This window comes from Apostichopus japonicus, chromosome 9 (genome assembly GCF_037975245.1).
Source record: "Apostichopus japonicus isolate 1M-3 chromosome 9, ASM3797524v1, whole genome shotgun sequence".
NCBI classification, from domain to species: domain Eukaryota; kingdom Metazoa; phylum Echinodermata; class Holothuroidea; order Aspidochirotida; family Stichopodidae; genus Apostichopus; species Apostichopus japonicus.
In genome coordinates, this window is record NC_092569.1 from 16,806,293 (window position 1) to 16,819,314 (window position 13,022).

Here is a 13,022-nt window from a genome sequence, read left to right on the forward strand (position 1 = left end):
GATGCACCTTCAAATATTACTAGAAACGATATAGCAGGAAACCTACACATTTTTGCAGTCAAGCAGAGCTACATATTTATATGAGTTTGAATCCATTTCAGATATCTCCTGACATAATTGTATTTTTTGCGCATTTGGAAATCTTACTCCCCCCAAAAATAACCTCAATATGATACTGTACCACTACTCTCTGGGACCTGACTTGTCTGAGCTTATAGGCTCAGAGCATAGGGATTACCCGAGCATTTTGGAAGTCCATACTAGTGGTAGCATAAGTACTCCTAGTTAGTACTCCTACTTGCACTTGTATGTGTTTGTAGCATACTTGCAGTTTATTGCCAGACGTAATAATGTAGATGTAATTAAAGCTTATATAGGCCTACCTAAATTGCTACCTTTTGTTCATTAAATTAACAAGTTACCAAAAAAGTCCAAACAGCAAATGTGCTGATTTGTCTTCTTGTAGATATTCACTGTGAAAGCTAATGGATCAGCTGGTGTTGTTGTCAAAGGACCAACTGAAGGGTTAAGCACCAGTTTCAAGTAAGTTCTCTTTCCATACATGTTATTCCCCCATTCTGTAAATATATCTGTTATGTACAGTATGGTTGTTAGGTACTTTATTTTATGCTTTTATTGTGTGCAATTGAAACAATTCAAAACATGGAAATAATTGGAATACACTGATCCGTCTTTCGACATTATCAGTCATAATATTTTGTTTTTACAAGTTTAACCTAAATTGACACTTTATTCTGAACATTGCAATGATTGTGAATATTTTCTTTTTGCTTCTAGAATGGAAGATAAAGGTCCAGTCATCTCCATCAAATTCTCACATGATCTGAAGATTGTAGCAGTTCAGAGGTCACAGAGATCTGTGGTTAGTACAGGGAATAATATATCTAACTAGTATCGTAATTGCAAAATGGTCAATGGACAGTAAATTTTGCCCTGGAGTATTCCTACTACCTTCATTATAATCTTAACTATTTTAGAACCACATAAATCTTTGCTGGAGAAGTTATTGTGATTTGAAAACCAAGTTTTATGTGTTAACTTTAGCCTCCCCTTTATCTACAGTACAGTCACAATCATCCAGGTCCTGCTCATTAAACAGGTTGCTTTGTAACCTCAAAGATAGGAATATGTTTTTGCTTTTCATCTGTGCAGAGCACTAGCTGTCACTTTTACACTAGTCGCTTATTATTTTTTGAAATGATCAACATAGTCCTGGTACATGTACCATAAAGTTGCCTTGAGAATACAAAGATAAAATTTGTTGTTCAAGACAATACGTGTACATGTCCTACACCTTAAGCATGCACTTTGTGTATTATATACATTCATTTTTTTTTTCATTGAAGTTTTGTTTGATTAATAACTTGAAAGAAAACAAATTGATTTTGCATCTTATCATTGGCTTTGCAGGAGTTCATTAACTTCTATAACAAGGAAGATCTAACAGAGTACTCACAGGTTTGTAAGGTTAGTATTTAAACACACTACCAATTTATATTTAGACTTGTAGTAAATTAGCATGAGTATGAATACAATTTCCCAGAGTACTCGCAGGTTTGCAAGGTTAGTATTTAAACACACTACCCAGTTATACCTAGACTTGTACTAAACAAGCATGCATATGAATACCAGTAAAATTGCGCAGAGTACTCACAGGTTTATAAGGCTAGTATATAAACACATATTTACCCAGTTATACCTAGACTTATAATTGTAAACATGAGTATGAATACAAGTCAAGTTTCCCAGTGTACTTACCGGTTTTTAAGTCTGGTATTCAAACACACTACCCAGTTATACCTAGACTTGTACTAAGAAAGCATGCATAGGACTACAAGTAAAATTTCCCAGAGAACTCACAGGGTTATAAGTTTACTATATAAACACACTACCCATGTATAAGTAAATAAAGGATGAATATGAATAGGCCTACAAGTAAAGTTTCCCATTTATTGAATATGTATGAACTCATGCAAGACTCTCCGCATGACTAATAACACATACTCTTTCAAAAATTCAAAGTGTTCGTGTATGAGTGTGTGTGCGTTGATCATAAGAACCTACGCTAGTCTCTCCTACTATTAACAGTACACTCAATTCACCTAATAGGTGCAATTATGTTTCACCATGAGGAGCATGCTATAAGTTCATGTTCCTCGGGCCCTCCCTCAAAAATACTTCAGGTTCTTGGTGACTACATTGCTTTAGATGGTGTAAAACCGCCTACACTCCCCTTTCATTTCTCACTGAGGAATTGAACAAAAGAATTCTGAGTCCTCATAAAAATCATTCAAAAGAATCACCACATTCTTAGAAGATTTCCATCTTTCAGTGGCATTGTTAAGGTTAGGGTATGTGGATTTGAACAATGGAAAAAACAATGGGGTCCTCAGTCTGAATGTGAAACACTCTTTTATGCATGTTTGTCTTTGGGGAAGGTGATGAGAAATCAAGGTTACTGTATATACTTAACATAGAGATACTGTAACTGAAGCACAATTTTATGTTCAAAGCTGATCAGAATATTACTTTTCCTTTGCTCTGGTCTAGATATCTGCCACCGACCCTTTTCCCTCTCCCGTCCTCAGCATATTGTAATGACCTCTGACCTCATGCAAGTCTATTGTCTCCTCTAGGGTAAGAATTACCGAATCACTGGGTTTAATTGGACCAGTGCAAACGAGGTTGTCTTCGTGACCGACCATGGACTGGAGCTTTATCAAGTTTTTCCAGAGAAGAAGAGTCTGAAGTCTTTGAAGAATATAAGCCTTAATATTAATTGGTCTGTCTTCATGGTGAGAGACTCTTCCTTTAATTGGTGTTAAATCTTGAGCTATACAGAGGATTTACAAGTTAAACCTTCTGATGAATTAATGTATTTGGAGCTATAAATTGTTTTCATATGGAATGCATACATGGAACTTAAATATTGCTAATTTTAGGTCAATTTTCCTCCAATTTTGGGGGGAATTTGAACCTACACGTTGGTACAAAACACATTGACATTAAAATTTTGAATAAAAGTGAAAGTACTTTGTAAGTACATTGGAATTGAACATCTCCAATGTTTCGGTTATTATCAAACATCAAGTTGCTGTTCTAATGTACAGTATGGTTCCAGTCTTCTCAATAAGTTCCTTCTTTGATTCCTTGGTTGGACCTACACATAGTACACATGGTTACAGTACTAGATATAGCTCTGAGTATTCATACAAAACAATCAAACTAGCTTAATCCCTTTCTCAACAAAATATCAGGTATGCTGGGCCTGGTTCTGTACCTGGCGTGACCATTCCAAGTACTATTAAAAAGTCTTCTATTTCCTCTGGACTTAAAAGCATGATCTTAAGAACCATTTGTTAACTGACTATTCGTACATTAATCCGTTTTCACGGTTAGTACTAAGCATTGAAAGTTAATTTTCTTCCACATGTTTCTGTTGCTACAGATTACTGTAGTACTAGTAACTATTTTGTTTACATATTGTGTATCAGAGAATGAGAGAGAAAAAGAAAAATTGTTAGCAAACTGCTGGTCTACTGGCAAAAAGGCCTGTGTAGGTAAATATGTAATAGTGAGAGGATCTTCTTCAGAGGCTAACTGAAACAAGAACAAACTTAGAGCACATAAAGAGACGTAGATGGGAAAGACAGTTACATTAGAGAAATGAGCAATGAATAGAGTAAAGATAAACAGAATAATGGAGAGGTACAGTAAGATGAAAGGAAAGAGTGATGCAAGGATTAAAGACTGTGGAGGGAAACTCTGAGGGGTGTAACAATGGATGGTAATTAGTAATGGAGGTAATTAGTAATGGAGTTAATTAGTAATGGAGGTGAATAGAAAGGAAAGGTGATTAGGGAGGAAAATGGATAGAAAAGATGAGAGGCTGTGGTATAAATGTTTGCTGCCAAACAAGTTCACAATTGCAAGATGTTTTGGTAGTGTGGCACTTAAGTATCAAAGCTGGTGTTTGATACTCGAAACAGTAGTACTAAGTACTCAGTCTAGAAACAAAACAAGCACCTGGTGAGCAGTTGTACAGTACTAAGTAGTTATATGGTCTTAAAACCATATATGCTTGTGACAAATTGAGATGGTTATATGTTTGTTATCACATATAATTCACTTAGTTCCCAAATGATTTCATCACCAATGTCTTTTGATTAAGAATAAATTCTTTATTTTGTTTTATGTGGAATGATGCACAGGACAGATGAATGTTGAACGAGAGGGTGTCTGGTGTAAAATTCACAAGGATTGTTTAATGTTATTATTTTGGGGGGAAGGAAAAGTCTAAAGTGCCCTAAGGGTTGAGCTTACAAATATTATTTTAGCTGAATGAATATTGTTTATCGCGATGAATTTCAAGTTAAATTCAAGGTCATTGGTCCAATTATCAGTTACATCACAACAAATATTTTCTTTGTACTTGTATGTCAGTATGTATATATAGGTCTCCTGTAGATCATAAATCAGGTCACAGTCCATCCATTGTTTAGGAAGTCTACTTTTGATCTTTTTTTTCCATTTGTAGGCTGAAAGCTGCCTCCTTATCACTTCCTCATCAGCAATGGGCAATGTTTTAACTCCTTTCCAATTCAGGGTAAGTATCCCTAACGATGCTATAATGCTTAAATTTAAAAAAAAAGACTGTTGGCACAATATAACTATCAATATGTTTTCGATCATTGGAAACGATTTGCTATCAATCCAGGTGTGAGCAGGAAGTAATTTAATAGCACATACATCAAGTTGCCTAGTTACCAATCATACCTTACTGTCATTTAAAATCACACCTGTTACCACCGGTAACAACCGCTGCTCTGCCTCTGGGAGTACTAGTAAGTGCCTTCATGTGTGGGCTTGTAGATAGGCTGAAACTCTAGCAATTATTGGGATAAAAAGTCAGCTGTTAAAGGTATTGAAGACTCGCCCCAAACCGTGTGAAAAAGTTAACTTTCTGTTGCTTGCAAGTAAAGTTTTCTGCTTGTCGCTACTAAATGCAGACAGTAATGAAACGTGATACCTTGTTATCTTTAGCTGGACCTGTGATGTCCATTTTCGTTTGTACACTGTGCTGTGGTTAATGACCGCAGCTGTATGTACTGACTGCACACTTGTGTCTAATTACCGACGGTAGCAAGCTGTATGCGTATTTTCTGGGATCGATGGTGGTGTCTAGAACACTTCTGTTACACCTCATTAGAAACTAGGTCAGATTGCCGGCATTATACGTTTCTTTTTGCGCGAGTCTTCACACCCTTTAAGCAGTGCTGTCTTTCTGTAACTGAACTTTTGCTACAATGAAATGTGGAATGAAAAGGGACATGTTCTTGTGTTTCTCTAATGTCTATAGTCTCACTGAGACTAGTACTGCTCATACATGGAGAGTATCCAAGCTTGTCAATATTGTCTCTCATTGAGTGGGAAAAATAGTAAGGCTGCAGTATGTCAGTTAAAAGAACTGTCCTAATTATAACATAGTTGGTGTGAAGAAAAAAAAAAAACCACAACGCAATACTGGTGAAGTACTGCATGGATGCATTTTGTAGGACTCCATGGAATATTCAGTTATTCATATTATTATAGTTATTGTAGTTATGATGTGTTGCTCATATTTTCTACTTTTGCTTCAATGACAGATGGGAACAATACTCAAGCTTCCAAAGTTTGACGTGGAACTTCCTGCAATTCCCAAACAAGCAGTGAATAAACCTACTCTTTTGGAGCGAGACGTAACTATTGCTAACATGTAAGTCTTCTTTGCCCTTAATTTTCTTCCTGTTGCTGTGTGGCTCACTGGAAAGAAAGTGTGCATGGCACCCATTCGGGAAAAGCCAATTCTACACATATATACTTCTTAACAAATCGACTAGGCATTTGTATGTTAGTAGTACTGTGTTTACACTGCTTTACCGAAAGTGTTAATATGTTAGTGAGAGTTTATATAATAGTTAAAAAGAGAAAAAACAAACAAACAATCAATGTCTCTAAACTCTGACAGATTGACTTACGGGAAATGAGAGTAGATCAAACTTTCAAGGTCAAGTTAAATGCAAACTTCTCCACTGCAAACCAGGTTCTTATGATATATGAGACTAATATAAATGTTTTGCTTTGTTGTTTCAAATTTGGCAGCAAAAGCCTGGCAGTGGTCCATGCTAAGTATTTGATTGTGTAGCGGTAACTCCATCTGTGAAAAAGAATCAATATGTTTGGGTATACTATAGACATGTCTATGACAGTTTCTAAATTCACATGCAATATTGCAGGGTATCAATTAGTTTTCAAAATTTATGTACCAGTTTTGAAGGTTTTGAACTGTGTCTGTTAAAAAAAAAAAAAATTACTATGTATCCTGTGTACAAAGCTGGGCACATATTTTCACAGTTTGTATAGCAATTTGAATATTTTACATAGTATTTTACTATGCAAGACTGGGGATGAATTATTCTTTGTTATGAGAAGTTTGACTCAATTGCTATAAAATGCTTGCTATTTCAAGTTTTGCTTTGCTCGTTACAGTAGTCATTATTTTCTCAAAAGTGATGCATTCACACGATATGCCTTGCTACTTGCCCTAATCCAGCATACCCACAAAATATATATCTTTAAAAATATACATTTTTCATGGAATATGCCAATAAAGTGGCCTTTATAATTCATGCTGATGATTTTTCTTTCAATGTTATTGTTTCATGAAGCCCATCATGAAGTGCATTAAATCTTAAAATTATGTCAAATCTTATTTGAAATAATGAAGTTAAAGTTCTATATATAATTTTTTTGGGGAAGTTGGCATGCGTTTTGCTCAATATATATATATAATAATTTTATCAGGGCCTGGGATTGTTGAGAATTTGTTCCAATTCATGAATTATTTATTCTTTGAACTGTACTTTGTGATAAATCTAGTTGGGTGTTATTTGGTCTGATCAAATATTGATCAACTGTTGAGTATTGCTGGCTTCTAGGTAAAGTGTTTTGTTGATAAAGAAATGAATTTAAGTATCTTCACACAAGTATTAGTAACACAGCAAACATTGTATGTTTCAGCTTTCGCATTTTCTGTTGGTTTTAAAAGATAGACAATGCTAGAAGGTTTTGTCCTGCACAATATGTTACAGTACAGTATATATGTGTGATTCACATTTATGAACTATGGCTGTGGTTTTATATTCATTTCAAACAATCATTAAAATACCAACTGTTGAATTATCGATAATTGTCACAGGTACAGTAGGCAATGATCATGTGTTGATGGTGTGTGCGTGTGTGTGCATGTATTCGTGCGCACATGCACAACAATACTGCGCATTAAATGCTAGAGCCATAATAGTTATTACCGAAGTGATATAAAGTCCCTTAAAGTTTATGTCAGTCTATCCTTATTTTCTTGGCAGATATGGTATTTTATATGTTGTAGTATTACAACACCAGCCTAGAGGTCCTAGCAGCAAAGGAGCGGAGATAGTGCTATACCAACTACAGAAGTAAGAAACATATAAAAAGAAAGATTCCTATGTAGAAGCTTTGAAATGACAGTTATGTATAAAATTAGCGAACGTTTGATATATTCTAAATATAGGCAGACCAAAACAGTCGTGGTGTGCAGCTCATTGACTGTAATCACGCAAATGTCTTATTTGTAGATTCGTTTGTGGGATAAATATTAAAAATCACATCTTGGCAATATTTACAAGCATTGTGAACATATTAATAAATGCTGACAGTTTGCTAAAATGTTCATAAGCTTTTATAATCCTGTGAACCAAGACTTTATTAGATCTATTTCAGTTTTCTTAAACTTAGTTTACTGTTTTATTTTCAGTAACTAGGTGCTGTTTTGATCTCATGTTTGTTTTTATTGTTTTGGCAAAATATGTTTTACTTTACAAGTTTTATGAACATTGCAATTTACTGGAGTAAATGAGTTATGAGGATGAAAGTATGTACAGAGTATGTACAGAGTATGTACAGAGTATGTACATAGTATGTACAGAGTATGTACAGAGTATGTACAGAGTATGTACAGAGTATGTACAGAGTATGTACAGAGTATGTACAGAGTATGTACAGAGTTTCCAAATTATTAATACAAGCAGTTTATATCTTCTGGATGAATGGTTGGAGGGTCAAAACAATTTATGTAACTGGTGGATCTTGATATGAAAATATCTTGATTGTGATAATGATCCTTGAAGACAATGAGCAAATCTTGGTCGGATTGCAAAACTCACCTCACCCTTTTAATTCAATTTGGGAAAAGTTCAAACATAGTTGGCCTTCTGTGTGGGTTTGAGAATTATTAATACAATGTGCTTATTCTTATAGCGTTGAAGATACAGCTTTAAAATTCTGCAATGACTGTACATATACAAGGTTGTGTGTGGGCTTTGGAAGCAGACCATTGCTCATTATAAAGTAAATGATATTTTGTAATATTTTTGTAAACAAACTACGTTTTCTGTGTTGATGTTTACCGGAAGCATATTCGTTAGTTTCTCACTTAGCAGACTTGACACTTTCCTACTGTACATTGTGGCTGTATTAATTAACAACACAGCTCAATGAAAAAAAACAGAAACATAAAGAAACTTGAAACAGCAGGTTGAATTTTGTCCTGTGACATATCCTTGTCATGTGACATATCCTTGTCATGTGACATATCCTTGTCATGTGACATATATCCTTGTCATGTGACATATCCTTGTCATGTGACATATCCTTGTCATGTGACATATCCTTGTCATGTGACATATCCTTGTCATGTGACATATCCTTGTCATGTGACATATCCTTGTCATGTGACATATCCTTGTCATGTGACATATCCTTGTCATGTGACATATCCTTGCCATGTGACATATCCTTGTCATGTGACATATCCTTGTCATGTGACATATCCTTGTCATGTGACATATCCTTGTCATGTGACATATCCTTGTCATGTGACATATCCTTGTCATGTGGCATATCCTTGTCATGTGACATATCCTTGTCATGTGACATATCCTTGTCATGTGACATATCCTTGTCGTGTGACATATCCTTGTCGTGTGACATATCCTTGTCGTGTGACCTATCCTTGTCGTGTGACATATCCTTGTCGTGTGACATATCCTTGTCGTGTGACCTATCCTTGTCATGTGACATATCCTTGTCATGTGACATATCCTTGTCATGTGACATATCCTTGTCATGTGACATATCCTTGTCATGTGACATATCCTTGTCATGTGGCATATCCTTGTCATGTGACATATCCTTGCCATGTGACATATCCTTGTCATGTGACATATCCTTGCCATGTGACATATCCTTGCCATGTGACATATCCTTGTCATGTGACATATCCTTGTCATGTGGCATATCCTTGCCATGTGACATATCCTTGTCATGTGACATATCCTTGTCATGTGACATATCCTTGTCATGTGACATATCCTTGTCATGTGACATATCCTTGTCATGTGACATATATCCTTGTCGTGTGACATATCCTTGTCGTGTGACATATCCTTGTCGTGTGACATATCCTTGTCGTGTGGCATATCCTTGTCGTGTGACATATCCTTGTCATGTGACATATCCTTGTCATGTGACATATATCCTTGTCATGTGACATATCCTTGACATGTGACATATCCTTGTTTTGTGACATATCCTTGTCAAAGACTGCCTTTATACTGTCATTAAAAGTTTGAACCAAAACTCACAACATTCATATTTGTTTCCTTACTTACCTGTGTCTCATTAGCCCAAAATATCACTCTATTTTGTTTACAGGGACTGTATTAGCCTTTGAACTCTGACCTTTCTTCCACATGCAGTGACATGTCATATTTCATCAATGTACCTCCCATCACCCAAAGTGTCTTTGTACATATATATATCATACTGTAGCTGTTATTATTCATCATATTGTGTATGTTATTGTAGCTTATGTCTCATGTAAATTTTACAAATTTTCTTCATGATGGCTCTGTCCGTAGAACTGTTTTAATTAATTTCAGTGCCGGCGATCATAAATAAATTGATTGTTCGTTTCATTTCTTGACAGAGAATCTCCTGCCAAGAAGACAGATATTCTTAAGCTGAATATGACTGGTAGATTTGCTGTCAATGTTTTGGTAAGAAATTTCACTATCGTCATGCAAAAGTTCCTTTCTTACACTTCTTGTTTTTATCTAACTTTTCATCTATCTTTTCATTATTCTATGATGTAGCAATAACTTTATATTTCACGTAAACCAAATTCAGTGAAGCAAATATTGCTGAAAACAAAGGAACCTTTGTAGTCAGGTCGGTGTGGGTATGTGTGTGACACTTTCGTTTGTATGCACAATAACTAGACGAGAGAATGATAGTCCAATAATATACTTGGTGGGTGGGTGGTCCATAATAATTTGATAAAACCTATTGATTCTGGTGCTCATTTCATGAATATTAATGAGGTCACAGAGTCAAATTTCAACATCTTCAAATTGCAATAACTTGGCAACCACAAGTTTGAGTTTCTTCAAACTTGGTATGGTGATATTAGTAGACCACCCATACATGCTGATGTGTCTTGCAATTGATATTATGCATATTCATGAGGAGGCGGGGCTGAGCGTTATTTTTGTAACAGAAGATTGTATGTGCAATAACTAGACAAGGGAATGATCGATCAATAACATACTTCATGGGTGGGTGGTCCATAATGATTAGATAAAGCGTATTGATTTTGGTGCTCATATCATGAATATTAATGAGATCACAGGGTCAAACATCAAAATGTTCAAATTGCAATAACTAGATAATCATTAGTCACTGTTTCATCAAATGTGAGTGTTATTGATAGGTAGCCTACACATGCCAATGTGTGTTGCAATTGATAACATGTGTAATTATGAGGAGGTGTGGCTTTTCATTATTTAGGTTACAAGTTTACAGTATGATTAGGCACTTCACAAGGGAATGATCGATCAATGCCATTTTTAGAGAGGTGAACCTAATTATTCTTGGTGCTCATGTCAATACTAACGATGAGTTTAACAGGTAAACTTGCAGTTACTTATGTGGAAACCATATGTTTGATCTTAAAATTTGATTAGTGATACTTGTAGATAGCAGACCCATGCTGATGTGTCCTCTACAAATGGTTCATGCATATTTATGAACGGCCCTGGCTAGCATAATTTTGGTAACAACAGTTTGTACATGACTTAAGGGAATGCTTACATCCTTGGCGTGTTCCCTGTTCATCAAATCAATGAGCAGCAGTAAAGAATCATGAAATGTTTTCATTCTGGTTTGTTGTTTGTACGTTTGAATTTCTATGCTTTCGAACAAAATAACTACTTTTCTTTTTTCTGCTTCCCTCCGAATCTCTCAGGACAACCTGATTGTGGTACACCATCAAGCCTCCAAGGTACAGTAGATTTACAACATATAGTACATTATTCATAGGCACAGCCAACTATTGTATGGTTTCCATTAGATTTACAACATATAATACATTATTCATAGGTACAGTCAACTATTGTATGGTTTCCATTAGATTTACAACATATAATACATTATTCATAGGCACAGTCAACTATTGTATGGTTTCCATTAGATTTACAACATATAATACATTATTCATAGGTACAGTCAACTATTGTATGGTTTCCATTAGATTTACAACATGTAATACACTATTCATAGGTACAGTCAACTATTGTATGGTTTCCATTAGATTTACAACATATAATACATTATTCATAGGTACAGTCAACTATTGTATGGTTTCCATTAGATTTACAACATGTAATACACTATTCATAGGCACAGTCAACTATTGTATGGTTTCCATTAGATTTACAACATATAATACATTATTCATAGGCACAGTCAACTATTGTATGGTTCCATTAGATTTACAACATATAATACATTATTCATAGGTACAGTCAACTATTGTATGGTTTCCATTAGATTTACAACATATAATACATTATTCATAGGCACAGTCAACTATTGTATGGTTTCCATTAGATTTACAACATATAATACATTATTGATAGGCACAGTCAACTATTGTATGGTTTCCATTAGATTTACAACATATAATACATTATTCATAGGCACAGTCAACTATTGTATGGTTTCCATTAGATTTACAACATATAATACATTATTGATAGGCACAGTCAACTATTGTATAGTTTCCATTAGATTTACAACATATAATACACTATTCATAGGCACAGTCAACTATTGTATGGTTTCTATTAGATTTACAACATATAATACATTATTCATTGGTACAGTCAACTATTGTATGGTTTCTATTAGATTTACAACATGTAATACATTATTCATAGGCACAGTCAACTATTGTATAGTTTCCATTAGATTTACAACATATAATACACTATTCATAGGCACAGTCACCTATTGTATGGTTTCCATTAGATTTACAACATATAATACATTATTCATAGGCACAGTCAACTATTGTATAGTTTCCATTAGATTTACAACATATAATACATTATTCATAGGCACAGTCAACTAATGTATGGTTTCCATTAGATTTACAACATATAATACACTATTCATAGGCACAGTCAACTATTGTATGGTTTCCATTAGATTTACAACATATAATACATTATTCATAGGTACAGTCAACTATTGCATGGTTTCCATTAGATTTACAACATATAATACATTATTCATAGGTACAGTCAACTATTGTATAGTTTCCATTAGATTCACAACATATAATACACTATAGGTACAGTCAACTATTGTATAGTTTCCATTAGATTTACAACATGTAATACATTATTCATAGGTACAGTCAACTATTGTATAGTTTCCATTAGATTCACAACATATAATACACTATAGGTACAGTCAACTATTGTATAGTTTCCATTAGATTTACAACATGTAATACATTATTCATAGGTACAGTCAACTATTGTATAGTTTCCATTAGATTCACAACATATAATACACTA

At 34.6% G+C, this 13,022-nt stretch overlaps 1 protein-coding gene across 1 annotated transcript in view; it reads left to right on the top strand.

The window, feature by feature from the left end:
* LOC139973261 (regulator of MON1-CCZ1 complex-like) overlaps positions 1 to 13,022 on the top strand; it is a 28,948-nt gene that overhangs the window by 739 nt on the left and 15,187 nt on the right. The window contains exons 2-10 of the mRNA XM_071979810.1: positions 467 to 543; positions 799 to 883; positions 1,432 to 1,488; positions 2,658 to 2,816; positions 4,559 to 4,627; positions 5,667 to 5,776; positions 7,428 to 7,517; positions 10,088 to 10,157; positions 11,405 to 11,440. Of these exons, the coding sequence (XP_071835911.1) occupies positions 467 to 543; positions 799 to 883; positions 1,432 to 1,488; positions 2,658 to 2,816; positions 4,559 to 4,627; positions 5,667 to 5,776; positions 7,428 to 7,517; positions 10,088 to 10,157; positions 11,405 to 11,440 (753 nt within the window). The remainder of the gene's footprint in view (positions 1 to 466; positions 544 to 798; positions 884 to 1,431; positions 1,489 to 2,657; positions 2,817 to 4,558; positions 4,628 to 5,666; positions 5,777 to 7,427; positions 7,518 to 10,087; positions 10,158 to 11,404; positions 11,441 to 13,022) is intronic.